This window comes from Macaca nemestrina, chromosome 10 (assembly GCF_043159975.1).
Source record: "Macaca nemestrina isolate mMacNem1 chromosome 10, mMacNem.hap1, whole genome shotgun sequence".
Taxonomy (NCBI): Eukaryota; Metazoa; Chordata; class Mammalia; order Primates; family Cercopithecidae; genus Macaca; species Macaca nemestrina.
Window position 1 is genome coordinate 36,812,115 of NC_092134.1, and position 20,526 is coordinate 36,832,640.

Below are 20,526 nucleotides of genomic sequence, written 5' to 3' on the forward strand. Positions count from 1 at the left end.
TTTTTGAGACAGAGTTTTGCTCTTGTTGCCCAGACTGAAGTGCAGTGGCCCAATCTCGGCTCATTGCAACCTCCGCCTCCAGGGTTTAAGCGATTCTCCAGCATCAACCTCCTGAGTAGCTGGGATTACAGGCATGCACCACCATGCCCGGCTAATTTTGTCTTTTTAGTAGAGATGGGGTTTCACCATGTTGCCCAGGCTGGTCTCCAACTCCTGACCTCAGGTGATCTACCCGCCTTAGCCTCCCAAAGTTCAGGGATTATGTGCGTGAGCCACCACGCCTGGCTACATTAATTGATTTTCTTATGTTGAACCACCCTTGCATTCTTGAGACAAATCCTAGTTCGTTATATACTCACTTGGTATAATCTTTTTAATATACTGCCAAATTCAATTTGTTAGTATTTTCTTAAGGATTTTTGCATCTATATTTATAAAGGTTACTGACTTGTAAAATTTTCTTTTCTTATGATGTCTTTGTTTGGCTTTGGTGTCAGGGTAATGTTGGCCTTATGGAAGTCGAGAAGTGTTATCCCCTCTTCAGTTGTTCAGGAATAGGTTGAGAAGGATTTGTTAATTCATCTTTAAATGTTTGGTGGACTTTACCAGTAAAGTCATCTGGTCCTGGGCTTTTTTTTCATTGGAAGTGTTTTATACTGATTGTCACCTCACTTCTTCGGTATATTTTGGTCGTCTATTTCTTGTTAAGTCAGTTTTGCTGGTTTGTGTGTTTGTAAGAGTTTGTCTGTTTCATTAAGCTATCCAATTTGTTGGCATATAATTGTTCATACCATCCTTTTATAATCCGTTTTATTTCTGTATATTTGCTAGTAATGTTTCCACTTTGTGATTTTAGTCATTTGAGTCTAATCTCCTTTTGTTAGTCTAGCTAAAAATTTATTTTGATTTTTTTTTTTTTCTTTTTTTGAGACGGAGTCGCGCTCTGTCACCCAGGCTGGAGTGCAGTGGTGTGATCTCGGCTCACTGCAACCTCAGCCTCTCGGGTTCAAGTGATTCTTCTGCCTCAGCCTCCTGAGTAGCTGGGACTACAGGTGCCTGCCACCATGCCCAGCTAATTTTTGTATTTTTAGTGGAGATGAGGTTTCACCATGTTGGCAAGGATGATCTCGCTCTCTTGACCTCATGATCCACCTGCGTTGTCCTCCAAAAGTGCTAGGATTACAGGCGTGAGCCACCACGCCTGGCCTCTCTTTTTTTTTAGACAGAGTTTCGCTCTTGTTTCCCAGACTGGAGTGCAGTGGTGCAATCTTGGCTCACTGCAAACTCTGCTTCCTGGATTCAAGCAGTTCTCTTGCCTTACCCTCCCGGCCACTCCACCTGGCTAATTTTTTTTTTTTTTTTTTTTTTTTGAGATAGAGTCTCACTCTGTCACCCAGGTTGGAGTGCGGTGGTGCGATCTCAGCTTACTACAACCTCCGCTTCCCAGGTTCAAGCGATTCTCCTGCCTTGGCCTCCCGAGTAGCTGGGACTATAGGCGTGTGCCACCATGCCCACCTAATTTTTTGTATTTTTAGTAGAGATGGGGTTTCACCATGTTGGCCAGGCTGGTCTTGATCTCCTGACCTTGTGATGTGCCTGCCTCCACCTTCCAAAGTGCTGGGATTACCGGCGTGAGCCACTGCACCAGGCCATTTTTTGTGTTTTTGGTAGAGATGGGATTTTACCATGTTGGCCAGGCTGATCTTGAACTCCTGACCTCACACGATCCACCCACTTCCCAAAGTGCTGGGAGTATAGGTATGACCCCACTGCACCCAGTCTCTTTTAGACAGCATTTATGTGGATTGAGTTTTAAAAATTCCAGTCTAACAGTCTCTGCCTTTTAATTGAAGAGTTTAATCTATTTACATTTAAAATACTGATAAGGAAGAACTCATTTTTCTAGTTAGCTGTTGTTTTCTGTATGTCTTGTTTCTAACTCCTCAATTTTTTTTTTTGTTTTTGCCTTTTTATTGCACTTAGCTAATTTTTAAAATAGTGTACCATTCCAATTCCTTTGTTTTTTTCCTTTTCTGTAATATGTTGTAGTTAGTTTTTTAGTGGTTACCTTGGGGATTATAGTTAACAACTTAAAATGATAGTAACCTCATTTAAATAATACCAACTTAGTTAGTAGTATATAACGTCTGCTCCTGTATATCTCTCTCTCTTCCCCTTTATATTGTTATTGTCACAGATTACCTTTTTATATTTTTTGTGCCCATCAGCAGATTTGTAATTTTTTTTATTTGCCTTTTAAGAGAAATGCAAATCAAAGTCACAATGAGATAACATCTCACACCAGTCAGAATGGCAGTTACCAAAAAGCCAAGAAACAACAGATACTGGCAAGGTTGCGGAGAAACAGGGATGCTTTTACACTGTTGGTGGGAATGTAAATTAGTTCAACCATTGTGGAAGACAGTGTGGCAATTCCTCAAAGATTTAGAACCAGAAATACCATTTGACCAGCAATCCCATTACTGGATATATACCCAAAGGAGTATAAATCATTCTGTTATAAAGATACATGCATGTGTATGTTCATTGCAGCACTGTTCACAATAGCAGAGACTTGGAATCAACCCAGATGCCCATCATTGATAGACTGGATAAAGAAAATGTGGCACATGTACACCATGAATACTATTCAGCCATGAAAAGGAGGGAGATCATGTCCTTTGCAGGGACATGGATAAAGCTGGAAACCATTTTGCTCAGCAAACTAACACAGGAACAGAAAACCAAACAACTCATGTTCTGACTGATAAGTGGGAGCTGAACAGTGAGAACATTTAGACACAGGGAGGGGAACAACACTTACTGGGGCCTGTCGGAGGAGGGTGGGGGTAGGGAGAACATTAGGTAAAAGAGCTAATGCATGTTGGCCTTAATACCTAGGTGATGGGTTGTTAGTGCAGCAAACCGCCGTGGCACGTGTTTACCTATGTAACAAGCCTGCTCATCTTGCACATGTACCCCAGAACTTAAAAAACAATAATAAAATAACTAGAAAAACAAGAAAAGCAGAAAGAAGAGTTAAAAACCAAAAGTGTATGAATACTCTCTTTTATAATTGCCCGTGTAATTACCTTTACCAGTGTTATGTCTTCTTATGTCCTTTCATTACATCCTGAGGGTTTCCCTTTATCTTTCTTGTAGAGTAGGTCTATTGGTGACAAACTTCTTTGGCTTTTGTTTATCTGGAAATTTCTCCTTCATTCTTGAAGGATAGTTTTGCTGAATATAAAATTCTTGGTTGACTTTTTTTTCTCTCTAGATTTAAAATGTTCCATTCCTACTGCTGCCTGGTCATCACAGTTTCTGATGACACATCAGCTGTCAATCTTATTGAGGAGCCCATGTGTATGTCTAGTTGCTTTTTCTTGCTGCTTTCAAGATTCTTTATTTGTCTTTGGGTTTCTATACTTTGGATATAATGTGTCTCAATTTTGTATCTCCTTTGAATTTTTTCTTGGATTTCACTGAAATTTTTGGATGTATATATTCATGTCTTTCATCAGGTTTGAGAAGCTTTTCACCATTATTTCTTCAAATATTTCCCCCTTTCTTTTATATTTGGGAGCTCCTGTGCTGTGTATGTGGGTACACTTGATAGTGTCCCTGTCCCATAGGTTCATCAGGCTCTATTCATTTTTCTTCATGCTTTTTTCTTTGTATCCCTAAGACTGGTTAATTTTAATTGCCTGGTCTTCAGATTCACTAATCATTTTTTCTGCCTGCTCAAATCTGTTGAACCACTCTAGTGAATTTTTAAATTATAGTTATTGTAATTTTTAGCTTTGGAATTTTTGTTTGGTTCCATTTTATAACTTCAGTCTCTTTGTTGATATTCTTGTTTTGCTCATACATTGTTCTCCTGATTTCCTTCAGCTCTTTGAGCATATTTAGGACAGTTGATTTAACATTTTTGACCAGCAATTCCAAATTCTGTGCTGCTTCAGGTTTCTGTCAAATGCTTTTATTCTTAATGGGCCATGTTTCCTGTTTGTGTGCTCTGTGGTTATTTGTTGAGACCTGGCTACTGTACTACAATGTGGTAACTGTGGTTATCGGATTCTCCCACTCATCAGGCCTTTCGCCTTTCTTGGCTAGTTGAAGGCTGTTGTCATCCCTTTGTGACTTTCCAAAACCATTTTTGCAAACTGTGTTTTTCTTGTGTGTGTAGTCACTGAAGTTTCTATTCCATTATCTCTGTAGTAAGTCAGTGACCTGGCAATGATATAACAATATGTGGTTTAAAGAAGGTGCTGTCTTGTTAGATCTTAGAGTAGATGCAGATGCGCCTCCCCTGCCCGGTAGCCCCAGAGGGCCTAAATAAAGGCAAGCATCTGCCTCTGTGCCTGTCTCTCAGTGATCCACCAAACTGACCAAAATATTCGAATTTTTGGAGGACAAACTTCTCCCACTGCCTGCTGTGGCACTAATAAGTCGCTCCAGAGATGGGGGCTGCTATTCCCTACTGTCGTGGCAAAGCTGAGAAATGGGGAATGGTAGCTACTGGTTTGCCCATGTGGGTCTCCTATCAGGATCAGTAGTCTCTGCATGAAGCATTTTCCTGGTTGTTTTAAGTGTCTAATTAGGTTCCATACTTGGAGGATAGTTGATTCTTGTTGTTTTTCCAGTTTACTGGTTGTTTTTGGTACAAGGACCAAACTCTAGGGCATTCTTTTCTCTGACATTTTACACCTCAAGTGTCACAATAAACTAATATTGTCTTTCTCATGATATTTATGAATGGAGGAAAATATTTGGTACATTTCTTTTTTTCTAGTTTGTGTGTTTTGCTATTCATACTATCAAAAGAAAAGAATCAGCCTCAGATTTGAACACATCAAGGATTAATTTTTTTTTTAGACAGAGTTTCTCTCTTGTTGGCCCAGGCTGGAGTGCAATGGCATGATCGTGTCTCACTGCATCTTCTGCCTCCGGGTTCAAGTGATTCTCCTGCCACAGCCTCCCAAGTAGCTGGGATTACAGGCATGTGCCACCACACCCAGCTGATTTTGTATTTTTAGTAGAGATGGGGTTTCTCTGTGTTGGTCAGGCTGATCTTGAACTCCCGACCTCCGATGATCTGCCTGCCTTTGCCTCCCAAAGTGCTGGGATTACAGGTGAGAGCCACCACACCTGGCCAAAGATTAAAATTTTTAAGTGTTTGTTTAAAAAACCTATAGTATGATTGCAATTTTAATTCAGTGTTCTGTCAGTATTTTGTGCAATCACTTCATGCGTTTTTTTTTTTTTCTTTTCTTTTCTTTTTTTTCTGAGATGGCGTCTCGCTCTGTCACCTGGGCTGGAGTACTGTGGCATGATCTTAGCTCATTGCAACCTCCACCTCCCAGGTTCAAGCGATTCTTCTGCCTCGGCCTCCTAAGTAGCTGGGATTACAGGTGCACACCCCCATGCCTGGCTAATTTTTGCATTTTACTTTGTGTTTTATGCAAATAACAACATTGTCTCTAGTGAAAAAAGTTTAAGTTTTAAACATTGGTTATTCCTCATTCTGTATGATTAGCTTACATGTCCTGGAGTGTGTTCGGTATTTGTCATGACTTAATTATTGTGGGGAAAATAACAGAGTATTTGCTTACATGCCACCTAATGAGTTCACTTTTTATACAGTAGTTTTTATTTATAGTCATAGTTGCTGAAAATGTTATGAAGAAATAAATCTGTCTTTATCGCTGTTTGATATTTCAGAAAGACTGGCAAAAGCAACATTAAGTGGAAAAACCTTAGTTTCCCATATAAATCCTAGATTTTATTCTTCACAATACTTGATCTACGTGTAAACTTTGCTTATTTACCTAAAGGAAAGTCATTTAAAAATAACATTTAGCATTTTCTTTAATATTTTGCAATTATTAGCAAAAAACTGTTTTAAGAATATTTCAAAAACACAAACAGTTGATTGCCACTCTACTACATCCTTTTATATTAGAGTAGCTTGAATATAAGGTGAAATTGTATCCAAAGAGTTTCTTACTGCAAATGCTGAGAAAACCACACTGTAACACCATTTTTACAAGTAAAGACTCATACCAGAACGTCTAGTTTGGGAGTATTTATACCTGTTATCGTCTTTAAAAACAGTGTATGGTATGCATATTTTTCTATTCCCAAGGCCCATTAGTTGGCATTCTACATTATCTGTATTCTTTAAGTAAATAGAATACTTACCTTTTCGGGATAAAAGAAACATAAAAACTTTCCTTAATTGTATAGCAGATAATCCAAGAACAAGTTTAGCCCAAGGTGAAGTAAGATAATACATTATATTTACAAGTTCCTTTTATGTGCTTGTTGTTGAGAACTGATTTTTGAACATTTTCAACTGTCTTTAAATGGAGAGTTATATGCTGTCATTCTGTTACCCTTTACTGCCCTTCTACCATTTTAAATTTGATCTAAGTATTACAGAAAGCTAGCAGTGTTTTTGACATCTAGAAAAACATTAGTTTTGCAGTACACACACGTACATATATGAGACATGTGTGTGTATACATATGCAATATGTGTGTGTGTATGTGTGTGTGTATATATATGGTAAGTGCTATGAGTGAAAACTAAGGATAAAGGAATAGAGTCAGAAAAGGGCCCTCTGAAGAATAACATTCACACTGAAATGTGAACATTTAGTCGTTTACCATTAAGTCACATTGTTTAATCTGTCTTAATATTCATAGAAACGGTAATGTAGGATAATGGCCTCCAGATTCATCCGTTTATTCTAAGCAAACTAATGTAGGAACAGAAAACCAAATGCCACATGTTCTCACTCATAAGTGGGAGCTAAGCAATGAGAACACATGGACACAAAGAGGGGATCAACAGACACTGGGGCCTACTTGAGGGTGAAGATTGGAGGAGGGAGAGGATAAAAAAACTGCCTCTTGGGTGTTATACTTACTACTTTGGTGACAAAATAATCTGCACACCACAGAACCCCATATATGCAGTTTACCTATATAACAAACATGTTTGTGTACTCCTGAACCTGAAAGTTAAAAAAGAAATGATAGTGTAAAGATCTTAATAATCTCAAACATTTTTATTAAACTGATAAAATATTTTAACCAAACTCTTGAGTGTTCAAATTTTAGATAATCAGTAATTTAGCACTGCCCTATTACAGTAAATATTAAAAATTAACCTTAAAGCCAATGTAAGTAGTAGTAAGGAGTAGTTTTTAATGTAAGTAGTAGTTTTTACATCACAACAGGTGTTTTTAGCTTAGCGTATGTGCTTTTGTTCTCAGCTAACGAAAAATGTTGATATGCACAGTTCTACTTAAAGATGATTAGAAATGTCAAGGAACCTATTTCATCTGGGAATATTTTTTCTGTAATAATGATCTAGGCTGTGGTAATGAAATTCTTTATTATCTGTGTTTACAAATCACTGTAACTTAATTAAAGCTTTACAATTATACCACAGATTAAAAATAGGAACAATTTGAAGATGTGATTTTATTTGAAAATTTTGTAGTAAGGTTTAGCTTTATAAGTATTTTTCTCTTGCTTTTAGGAATTAGAAATAACTTTCTTATTCCTGACAGAATATAAAATAAGCATAGTTAAAATTGTTTTATAGACAAGGATTTTCTTCACTCTTTAATGATGAAATAAGTGCCATGCATATTATTCTGAGTTAGAAGCACATAGAATGTCCTCTGATATATTGTTCAAGTGCACTATATGAAGAAAAGATTAAGGTTTATGTGATTCTATTTTTTTTCTTTTGGACTCTCTTAAAACCATGAAGATCTACTTGATGCTCCATATCAGCATTGTCCAGTAGAAATGTAATGGGCACCTCATATGTAATTTTTAAGATTTTTGTAGGCATATTTTTTGAAAACTTTTTAAAAGGCAGAGTTAATTTTGGTGATATTTTTTACTTAACCAAACATCTAAAATATTTTTCAACATTATTTTATTTATTTATTTATTGCGACAGAGTCACTCTGTTACCCAGGCTGGAGTGCAGTGACACAATCCTAGCTCACTGCAACCTCTGCCCCCTGGGATCAAGTGATTCTCATGCCGCAGCCCAAGTAGCTAGGATTATAGGTGCGCACCACCATTCCTGGCTAATTTTTGTATTTTTAGTAGAGATGGAGTTTTGCCATGTTGACCAGGCTGATCTTGAACTCCTGGCCTCAAGTGATCCGCTCACCTCGGCCTCTCAGAGTGCTGGGATTACAGGCATGAGCCATTGCGCTTGGCCCTCAACATGTTATTAATATAATAGTTATTAACCTTTTTTTGGTGAGGGATAATAAATGTTATTATCTGAAGCCACTAAGGTTTTTTTTTTTAATTTTTAAAAAAGTTGTAAAATACACGTAACAAAATTTACTATTTTTACCATTTTGAAGTGCAGTTCAGCAGTATTTATTTCATATTTTTCTGCATCTTTCACCATTTTCCATCTCCAGAATTCATTTCATCTTGCAAGATGTAAACTCTGTACCCATGAAAGCATAACTTCCCATTCCTGTCCTTCCCCCAGCCCCTGGCAACCAAAGTCCACTGTGTATTTTACAGTTGGAGCACAACTCAGTTTGGACTACATACTTTCAAGTGTGTCTACATACATAATAAGTGCTTATTAGCCTGCTGTTGGCTACAGTTTTGGACAGCTCAGTTCTGTGCTGTAATAGATACTGAATCCATTTATAGTTGGTCTGTGTTACAGAATGTTACTATGTTATGTGAATTAATTCTGTAGTAACATTTCTGTAATATTTTATTATTTGGTCCTTATTTGTCATCCAGAACAATAGGCAGGTCCAGTGGTCAGCAAAATGGTCATTCAAAAGTGGTGTGGCAAGATTCTGAAGTGGTGATGTCTGTATAGTTGGATACGCATTAGTGACTAGATGCCTGTGTTTGAGAAAGTTGGAGTCGGAAATGTTGGTAGTTATGAGCTACCATCTCTTAGGACTTGTTGTTGGGGCATGTAGATTTCTTGGAGTGTGCGTTGGGAATCCCCAAGACCAACCCATCATGCTTGATTTGCTCGAAGGACTCGTAGAAAAGCTGTTAAACTCATGGTTATGAGAAGCTGTTAAACTCATGGTTATGATTTGTTATGGCTAAAAGATACCAATGAAAATCAACAAAAAGAAAAGGTATATAGCTTGAAGTCCAAGAGGATCCAGATGTGAGCTTTCATTTGTCTTCTTCCACTGGAGTTGCATGGGCTATGACAACATGCAAAGAGCTTTAACCAGAGAAGCCCACCTGAGTCTTGTTGTGCAAGAAAATTACTGTGGATCTGTTAGGCATGGAGTGCTCGTATGACTGACTTTAGTTACTCAATCTCCAGCCTCTCCTGCAGGTCCTTCCTCACCTGAGAAATCAGACTGATACAGTATGTGCAAAAGCCCCAGGCATACAAAACAAGCATTAAACATAATTCATATTGTTTATATAGATTATCTGATGTGATCCAAGGTCTCTTTTATACAGAGACACTCTTACCAGGCAGGATATTCCAAGGGCTCGGAGGTTATCTCCTAGGAGCCTCTCACAGACTAGTGCTTTTTTCAGAATGTGCAGAGTTAGAGTACCCCAAGCCTCCCTAGTTACTTCTTCACTGTACAGGGTGATTTGGGAGCCTAACAAAGGAAGATGTTGCTAGTGTAAAGTCTTACAGAAACAAAGGGTAGATGAGAGTGGCAACAGCTCAGTACAACTTAAATATCTAATATGTTTAAACAAATGGCATGAGTTACTGACTCTAGGTAGAGCTATAAAGGTTGACTATCAGAAGTAAAGAATAGCATTTAGGATAACCATACAATTAACAGGTTTCTTAATTGGAATCAACTTCATGGTTTACTTTCTCCTTTAAATTCACCTTGCTTGGAAAGTGCATGTATTATCTAATCCACATCAAAACCTCCATTTCTGCCTATGATGGAGTAACTTGTAACAGACTAAAACTGCTGAAAACTAGAAATGCTGGGGGGAAAAATCATTTTGAAGGCATTGTAAAGGTTCTCCGTGAATCAACACTTGAAGAGTCAAGATTCAGGAGAGAAGTGAGGTAGACACACTCTGTGCTGGTTTTCCTCTTGATCCATTTTCCAACTCTTAAACTGTTGGGGGTAAGAAGATAAAAGCTGAGCAAGGCGTAAGAGATGAGCAAAAAACGACTGAAGAAGTTGAATGGAGCTTTCAGTAGTTTGTTGTTGTTGTTCTGGCCCTAGGTTTACAGTTAGAATCTGTTGAAGAGCCACACCATAGAGTGAGGACAAATCAGAGGCCTACCAATCTTTATAGTGTCTGAAACTCAGTCTCAAGTCAGCTCAGTCCCAATTGGATTGTGTCAGTCTGCTCCTACAGAGACTGTTAAAAAAATAAAAATTAAATCCTCTCTGGAGGAAGGTGACGTCATCTGGAGGCTCTACAGTTTTTCTATACACATTTGCGAATGATAACTCAATGTCTTACATACAATAAAAAATTACTAAGCATACAGGAAGATCAAGAGAAGAAAATTGACAAGAGAAACCGATTCACAGATTGTGCAGACTTTGGAGTTAAAAACAGGGGCTGTAAAATACTGTATTTGGTTCATGAAAATAGATGCCAAGGTGGAGAATTTAACTAGAGAACTAGCATCTGTAGAAAAGAATCAAATGGAAATTCTAGAGCTGAAAAATACAGTAACTAAAACTTGGAGCACAACAGATGGGTTTAACTGTAGATTAGACACAGATGAAAAGAGGATTTGTGAACTGGAGGATACATTAATAGAAAACATTTAGGAGCATAAACTTGACTTTAAACTGAGCTAAGGAATAGGAACTTTTCAATATTTCACCAAAGTATATCTCACCAAAGTATGTCTCGTATTTTAGAGCATATGGGTGAAAAGAGTCCTTACTGAAGTGCAGTCGCAACTCTTGCTATTTTAATGTGTGTTTAGTATTTTTTGGTATTTTTATTATAGTGGATTTTAAAAATTTATTAACATTATTTAAGAGACAGCATCTCATTCTATCACTCACGCTGGAGTGTAGTGGCACATTCGTAGCTCACTGCAGCCTCAAATTCCTGGGCTCAAAGTGATCCTCCCACCCCAGTCTCTCCTGAGTAGCTGAGCATATAGGCAGATGCCACCATGCCTGGCTAATTTTTTTGTTTTTTTCAGTAGAGACAAGTTCTCACTGTTTCCCAGGCTGGTCTTAACCTCCTGACCCCAAGAGATCCTCCTGCCTTGGCCTCCCAAAATGCCAGGGTTACAAGCATGAGCCACTATGCCAAGCTGGTTTCTATTTTAAAATATAAGTATATAATATGAAAGTGGTAAAATATAAAATTATTACTTATAAGTTTATTTGTGATATCTCCCCCCAGCTTTTGAGCAAACAAAAATTATTCTATAACTAATATGCATAGATTACCTGTTCAGTAAACTCAGTTACTTAGAATAAACTCTTATACTGAAAAAATAAGCAAAACATGTACAGATATAAAATAGATATCCGGAGCTGGATGGTAAATCCCCAGTACTTTAACATAGAGGTGTTATGTGGCCCTTATTCTTGGTTGATTGGGATAATGGTTATAGCGTGCATGGCAATCTGGTAAGCCAGCTCATCACAGAAATACCAAGTTAGAAAGGAAATTGTGGGTCAAGAATTTGGGTTTGGCATGAGTACCTTGTTTCATCATATCCAAGACTCTACTGTGAATTATACCATTAATTTATGTACCCGTAAGAAAAAATACTGCCAGTTACATTTTGATACCATATTAATTGTGAGATACATTCTGATTTCAAAGATGTTAAAGTGTGGAGGAAAAAGTAAGTGGTAATTCTGGTTTTAAATCTCAGTTCTGTCATTTATTTGTTTGACATGAGTCAAGGAACTTCTTTGAGCATATTTCCTCATGTGTGAAAATGGGATAGTGTACTTTGCTTTTCAGAATGAGGAAGACTTAATTAGAGATAGGAAAGTATCTACTGTGTGTCGGGCAATCAGTACCAGCTAATTTGGCTTTCGTTTCTTCCTTCTAAAGCTTGGTTCTCTTAGTATGAAAGAGACGCTTGAAAGCCTAACAAGGAAAAACAAAACCAAACTCTAATGTACTGGCTGTGTAAGAGCGTAAAAAGGAAAATTTCTTGTTGGAGCTGTTTAATTGTCAAACATTGTTCTTTGTCTTCCTCCATTACCTTACCCTCCCCCCAGTTACATCTGAAGATACCACTGGCTGGTTCCAATATGATGATTGATATTTATGTGATGGAACCTAAGCATCAAAATAATGTTGATATTTTACTAAAATGGCTTTTAAAATACACATTTTAAGAAAATTTCCAATCCTTCTAAACTTATTTGTGATGCTTAAAGTCCCACTCTTTAGTTTATAGAATTCCTGCTCGTCTGATGATGCCAAATAAATACAGCATTATTCAGAGTAGGTGGATCTTTTTTAAAAAGGGGTTGGATTTGGTGATGTTTGGCAGAAGTGAGAATTCCTCATTATATTCCTATTTTAAAAATTTCCAGTAAACCCAGGTGGTATTTTTCTTTAGTGGTAAAATATTTATAGCTTTAGTTTTGTGTTTATTCTTTTCTTTCAGGATTTTTCAAGCCACATTCAATTGATAGGATGAAAAAATTTAAGAGAAGGCTATCCCTCACTCTTCGAGGAAGCCAGACTATTGATGAATCATTGTCTGAATTGGCTGAACAAATGACTATTGAAGAAAACAGCAGCAAGGATAATGGTAAATATTTGGCATAGGGGGAGTTGCTTCTTCCTTTTACTTTATGAATAGAATGTAAATATACTTTTTAGATAAGTTCATAATAGCTTCCTTTTGTTTATTTCTGTCTCATTCCATGGTTTCTTAGGAAATTGAAGACTGTACAACTTTTGTTTGCTTACTAACTGAAATATTTCCTTCTCACTCCAACATTACGATACCTGATCTCAAACCCTGATGAATTGTTCTATTCCACATATCCTTCCATTTTTCACTAGTTCTTAAATAAGGGTGCATTTTATAATATTATCTTGATTGTTAAATAACTATTTTTGTTATTATAACTACAGTTAATACAGCTTAAAAGTGCATAGGAAGTGTGTGAAATTTCTGTTTGTGGCTTCATCATAGTTTCATAATGTTTCGTGCATTCGACAGTGCTTTTTACAACATAAAGTAGTAGTATCCAGATGTTAAAATAAGAGCTTGTTAAATGTATTAAATACAAAATCCTGTTGAAATTTCTAGAGGAAGGCTACATACTCAAATCTGAAATAGCCCTAGGGATGTCATAATAATAACTGGGAAGGAACTTACGTGACTGGCTTTCAGTGTGTCATGATGTGCAGAGTATCTGGCAAATCTTCCTTACCTGTGCCTGAAATTCTCCTGTTAGAGATTTGTGGCAGTGGTTAGAAAGCATGAATATGCTTACCCCTTCCACTAGAATGCAAATATTTACGTTTTGACAGACGAAAAGGTATAGTGGAGTGGGCTCTGGACTTTTAAAATCATGGGTTTGGATTTTGGATACACTAATACACTTAAACATTTCCTAGTTGATGACTCTGGGTAAGCCATTTATCCTACCCAGGCTTCAGTTTTCTTATTTCCTTTCCTCAGAAGGGTCATTATTTGCTCAAGGTTACCCAGCTCCAGAACCAGTACTTTAGAACCCAGATTTCTTCACTTCCAAGTCTACAGCATCGCTACTGTTCTGCAAGGAGTCTTTCATTCATTTGTTAAGGTTTTCCTTGATAACATCTACCTTTTTTTTTTGAGACAGTCTCGCTCTGTGCCCAGGCTGGAGTGCAGTGGCACAATGTCAGCTCACTGCAACCTCTGCCTCCTGGGTTCCAAGTGATTCTCCTGCCTCAGCCTCCTGAGTAGTTGGGATTACAGGCATGGGCCACCATGCCCAGCTAAGTTTTTTGTATTTTTAGTAGGGATGGAGTTTCACCATGTTGACCAGGCTAGTCTTGAACTCCTGACCAAGTGAGTGATCTGCCTGCCTCGGCCTCCCAAAGTGCTGGGATTACAGGTGTGAGCCACTGCGCCTGGCGTCGTTTTGTTTTTGTCATGGTAGGGAGGAGAGGAAATTTAATATAATAATTTGGATATTATTTTAAATCCAAATTACATTTGGGTCAAATCTCAAAGATTACTTTATGATTTTACTGTTGTTCCTCTTGCCGGAGGACCTCTTCTAGATACACAGAGCAAAATCCTTAATTCTCTTTTAGACCCCCTCATTGAATTTTTGGTGGGAAGCCCAGTGTGCTTACTTTTATGATAGAAGGGTCTTGCCAATGTGTTTGCCAATGATCAGGAATAAAATAAGCACAGTACATATCATAGTGGATGGTTTCTGTGACATATTTTTAGTATTTGACTACAAGACAAATCTCTTTTCCTAAAGAGAAGGTATGAGTCAAAGAAAATGAATGTATGTTTTAGCTAATATTTTAGACCAGTTGCATATTTTCTGGAATATTTTGGTATTAACTATCATAAAACATGCTTTGTTTTTAACAAATGGTGAAAGATTAAAAATATTTGTTTTTTCAATTTGTATGTGTTTATTAAAACTTCTTTTATTACGGTAGTAACTTTTAATAGGTAGTAAAGAAGGGCAAATAGGTTAACTGTTGAGTTTCTTCTTGACCTGACTTACTTGAAGTAATACTTGAGTATGTCGTAAGAGACATTGATTCCTCTTGGGTTACAAAGATTGCTGGTAGCATCGGCTACCATAATCTACTATTGCTTGTTTTCTCTCTGTAATAGCACATGGATTTCAGCAACAGCTTTCACAGAGATTCTACACCTTTTTGGTCACCTGTCAGTGCCTAATAGCTGATTCCAACACATTCTTTTCTTGTGGAACATATTTTAGAGTATAAAAGCTGTTAGGTCACATACACAGATGCAGTCCATGCCAGAATTCAGAGAATATAACATAATGAATGTCAAGTATATACTTTTTAATTGATCTTCTTACATACAATATAAGCAGTTTATGAAGGAACAGTGAGCTTTGTTTAATGCCAAATAGTAGCATAATGCTAGCTGAAGGAGTAGGAGGAATATACAGTCATACATTGCTTAACAACGGGGATGAATTCCGAGAGATGTGTTATTAGGCCATTTCATCATTGTGCAAACATCAGAGTACACTTAACAAAACTAGGTAGTATAGCTTATTGCACACCTAGGCTACATGGTACAACCTGTTAAATAATAGGCTACAAACCTGTACAGCATATTATGGTACTGAATACTGTAGATAGTTGTAACACAATGGTAAGTGTTTGTGTATCTAAGTATATCTAAACATAGAAAAGGAAATGCATTGTGCTACTATGTTACAGCAGGTACAGCATCACTAGGCTATAGGAGTTTTTCAGGTCCATTATAATATTATGAGACCACTGTTGTATATGATGTCTATCATTGACTGAAACATCACATGGCACATAACAGCAGTTTATAATTTCCCTAAACTGCTTTTGGACCAATTTTTGATCACTTGTCTCTTGATTAGTCACAGGCATGATCACAGTCCTGTTACTCTTGCATATCTAGGCACATGACTCTCCTGCATACTCTAGATCCAGAACACATTAATTGGGGGGTAATACTATAAACATCTTGGAAAAATTATGTGTATGATGCATTTGGTTATACTTATACCCATAATCTCACTCATGCATGTTCTACCTCTATCCAAACAGAATGTGAGATATTATCTCTCTCATTTTGATAACTGAGTCATACTATGAAGGTTTTAACTCAGTTATAAATCTATAATATAATTCACATTACTTTGTCTGTTTATAGAAACTAGTATGTTTGCACATTGACAGGTTGGTTGAACCTAGGAATGAAGAATCCTGAATTTGTATTCAGTATGTTAAAAAAAAAAAGTTGAAAGTTTGCAAATTTGGTTGATTTAAGGATACTGGCCTTAACTCATTACACCTTTCCCTAAATATGAATAAAATTTTTGCACAAAAATTTACAAACTGAAATCTACAAAATAATTTTTTCTGTAGTGCCTGGAAGAAAAAGAATTTTGAGCCTATCAGGTTTCTTTTTACTAACTGAGAAGTGTTGAATGTTCAATTTTTAAAAACCTGTCAAGGCCAAGCATGGTGGCTTATGCCTGTAATCCCAGCACTTTGGGGAGGCCGAAGTGGGCAGATCACTGGAGGCAAGGAGTTCTAGACCAGCCTGGCCAACATGGTGAAACCTGTCTCTACTAAAAATACACAAATTAGCTGAATGTGGTGGCGCATGCCTGTAGTCCCCCAGCTGCTCAGGAGGCAGGAGAATTGCTTGAACTCAGGAGGCGGAGGTTGCAGTGAGCCGAGATGGCGCCCCTGCATTCCAGCCTGGGTAACAGAGCTAGACTCCATCTCAAAAACAAAACAAAACAAAAAAAAACCTGTCAAAAATTAATTTACCTCAGTTCTTCAAAAAGTTAAATGTAGACTTACTATATGACCCAATAATTCTGTTCCTAGGAATATACCCCAAATAATTGAAACAGGTAATCAAAGTCTTGTACACAAATATTTACATTTGTAGCAGCACTATTCACAACAGCTAACATGGAAACAACCCAGATGCCCATCAGCAGATGAATGGATAAACAGAATGTGGTCTGTCCGTAGAATGGAATATTATTCAATACATAAATGAAGCGCTATGTGCGATAGCATAGATGAACTTTGAAAACTGAAAGGAGCCAGACCCAAAATACTCTTATGATTCCATTTATATGAAGTATCCAGAATAGGTAAATCCATAGAGTCAAAAAGCAGATTAGTGGTTCCCAGAGGCTGATAGGGAGAAAAGACTGAGGAGTGACTGGTTAATGTGTATGGAATCTTCTCTGGTGATATGAAAATGTTTTGGAAAACAGAGAGGTTATGGTTGTACCACATTCTAAGTATATGAAATGCCACTGAATTGTATACTTTAAAATGGTTAATGTTATAAGAATTTCATCTCAATTAAAAATTCAGTTCATCTGAGCTACAGCTTTCCCTCATAGACGCTCAATTTATTTGGTGTCTTTTTTTTTTTTTTTGCTGTCACTGCAGCAGAACACATGTTTGTTAAGTCTTAATTCTATTTTAAGACTTACCACAGAAAGTTATATTTCAGAATCTTGTGTTTACATAGCCTTGAACTTATTTTTTCTTATATTGGGAAGATATATTGAGATTATTGAATCTGATGAGGAGAATAGGTGACAATTTAAATGTGAGGAAGAGAATAAATCACAGTTGTAGAAAGGTAAAGTTATGTTATGTTGTACATATACTACTTGAGACTTCTTGACCAACTGAAATTCTTCATCTAATGTACATGTTCTCAAGAAGTGTAGTCAGATAAACCTAACAATGTCACTTATCATGATTATTTAGGATTAGAAGTAACACCAAAAGGCAAAGATTAAAATGGCCTGGTTCTCCTGAGATTCCAAATTCTCATTCTTAACAGCCCCATTTGTACAGTGGAGCAATTTATCATGTTTGGAGTCAACAAATCCCAGTTTTATGGATATTGTGAGCCTCTGTCTTTTACCTCGGTCTCTTTATCTTGCTGATCTCTTACATGATAGCTGTGACAGTTTGTGGTTACATTATAACAGTAACTGTTTTTTACAACAGTGGATAACATAGGGAGTTTAAGGAGGACTAACTCCTACACATAGCACAAGTTCCAGGAAAGGTTGAAGCGAGGGCATAAACTCCATTGGATATATGTAGGATCTAGAATGGGATCAGGCTAGTAGTAATGTTTAAAAGAGTAGGACTGGGAGGAGGGAATGGCTTAGGCTATGAGTTGGGCTGCGAAATTGCATGTTCCTGCTCATAGTTCACGTAATGAAAAGATCCAGATAAATAAGATGCCAAATAACACTTCTTAGTGGAATCATAATGTTTGCCATGTTGTGGTGGTAAAAATCATTGGAAATCCTTACTTGGAACTAATTATAGAATATAAAAGATCTGCAATGTTTCATGTAGATTTCCATTACTTTTTTAAAGTTAAGGTAAAATATATATAACACAAAGTTTAACATTTTGAAGTATACGATTCAACAGCATTAAATACTTGTCTATTTACATGTGTATCCATCACTGCTACCCATGTCTATAACTTTTTCGTCATCCGACACTGAAACTCTGTACCCATTAAACAATACCTCCACATTCCCTCCTCTCCCCAGCCCCTGGTAACCACAATTCTACTTTCTGTGTATGAATTTGCCTATTCTAGGTACCTCATATAAATGGAACCATATAATATTTGTCCTTTTGTGTCTGACTTATTTCCCTTAGTGTTATTATTGAATTGGCCAGTTAATTACTTTCAAGATCTGGAAGTGTTAGAACAGTTTATTCTGTTTTATTGTGGCTCTCTCATGGGCTACAATCTCTTCTCTATCTATACCCTCTCCTTGGGTGACCTCATCCAATCCTATAATTTCTGCTGCCATATATATATTGACTACTGCTAAGTCTGAATCTCCAGTTAGGCTCTTCATCTGGATCTCTAGATTCATATTTAAATGCCTTCTTGTCTTCTCCACATAGATGTGTAATGGGAATCTTAGACTTCGTATGACCAAATCAGAATTCTTGATTTCCTTTCTCCAAAATCTGCCTCTCCTCAAACTTTCCTCACTTAACCAGTTACTAAAACTAAAAATCTAGGTGTCGTCCCTGATTCTTTTCTCTCCTTTACCTTCCTGTTGTCTCCTCCCTGCCCCCAACCCCCACCATTGTGGCTTCCAATTTTTTACCACATAAATAACCTTTACAAACTCATAATTACGATAGTCATCTGTATCAGAGGTCCCCAGCCTTTTTGGCATCAGGGACCAGTTTTGTGGAAGACAGTTTTTCCACAGACTGAGGTTGGGGGGATGGTTTCAGGATGATTCAAGCATATTATATTTATTGTGCCCTTTATTTCTGTTATTATTACATTGTAATATATAATGAAATAATTACATAACTCACTATAATGTAGAATCAGTGAGAGCCCTGCCCTTGTCTTCCTACAACTAGATGGTCCCATCTGAGGGTGGTGGGAGACAGTGACAGATCATCAGGCATTAGATTCTCATAAGGAGCACAAAACCTAGATCCCTCGCATGCACAGTTCACAACAGGGTTAGTACTCCTGTGAGAATCAATGCTGCCACTGATCTGACAGGAAGTGGAGCTCAGGCAGTAATGTGAGTGATGGGGAGTGGCTGTAAATACAGATGAAGCTTTGCTCACTCGCCCACTGCTGACCTCTTGGCCAGGTTCGTAACAGGCCATGGACCAGTACTGGTCTGTGACCCAGGAGTTGGGGACCCCTGATCGATGTGACTGATGCGCAATTCCAATTATAGTCCATTAATAAATCATGTTTCATATATTTTTAACAGTTGATCTGGCAAAGATTTAAAAATATTTTGAGGCTAGGCATGGTGGCTCCTTGTAATCCCAGTGCTTTGGGAGATTGAGGTTAGGAGGATCACTTGAGCCCAGGAGTTTGAGACTAGCTGGGCAACATAGCAAAACCCCATCTCTACCAAAAAGACACAGATTAGCCAGGTGTGATGGTGTGTGCCTGTAGTCCCAGCTATGGTGGGGAGGATGAAGTGGGAGGATCACGTGAGCCCAGGTGGTTGAGGCTGCAGTGAGCTGTGACTGCACCACCACACTCCAGCCTGTGCAACAGAGCAAGACCCTGCCTGGAAAAAAAGAAAAAAAAAATCTTTGAATAGACGTTTTTACTATAAATGCTGACTAAAAGCTGGGTGGTAGGAGTGTGTGTGAAACTAATTTAGCAATCGTGTCTGCTGGCCTGTTGCTTCTGCCTTTGTAATATGTCCTAAATCTGTCTGCTTCCCTCCGTCTTCAGTACAGCTATCCTAGTCTAAGCCACCAACATTTGTTACTTAGGGTACTATAGTAATCTCCTCCTTTTGCTCTTGGTTCCCTATTGCCTGTTTTTCAAACAGCAACCAAGGTGGTATCTTAAAAAATTGTTTTCAATAATTACAAATTCAAAGGAAGTTACGAAGATAATATGCAAAGGACCCATACTTGTACCGTTCTCCCAGTCCCCCTCACCATTGTGGTTCCATCTTATGTAACTACAGAACCCAGGAAATAGATACTGGAATAAAGTCTAAATATAGTTCTGTGTCATGTCCTCACCTGTGTTGATTCGTATAACCACTGCAGTCAAGATAACTATTTCATCATGACAAGAGATCTCTCGTGTTACCCTTTTGTAGTCATCCCTACCCCCTTACCTCCTACTATCTCTAACCCTTCACAGTGATATTTTTGAAACATGAATCAGATCATATCACTCCCCTGCTTCAAAGCTACCATAACTGCTTCCAATCTGAGAATAAAATTCAAACTTTTATGGTGAAGTATGAATGTTGAATGACTTGTTCCCTCCTTACCT

General features: G+C 37.6%; 1 protein-coding gene across 2 annotated transcripts in view; it reads left to right on the plus strand.

Annotated features, from left to right (window-relative positions):
• The window catches only part of LOC105483660 (cyclin dependent kinase 17), a 115,485-nt gene that overhangs the window by 53,426 nt on the left and 41,533 nt on the right, over positions 1-20,526 (plus strand). The window contains exon 2 of one of the 2 annotated variants that reach the window (XM_011744629.3): positions 12,628-12,774. The exons of the other annotated variant lie outside the window; for it this stretch is intronic. Coding sequence (XP_011742931.1) covers positions 12,657-12,774 — 118 coding nt within the window. The 5' untranslated portion in view covers positions 12,628-12,656. The remainder of the gene's footprint in view (positions 1-12,627; positions 12,775-20,526) is intronic. 2 annotated transcript variants of the gene reach the window in all.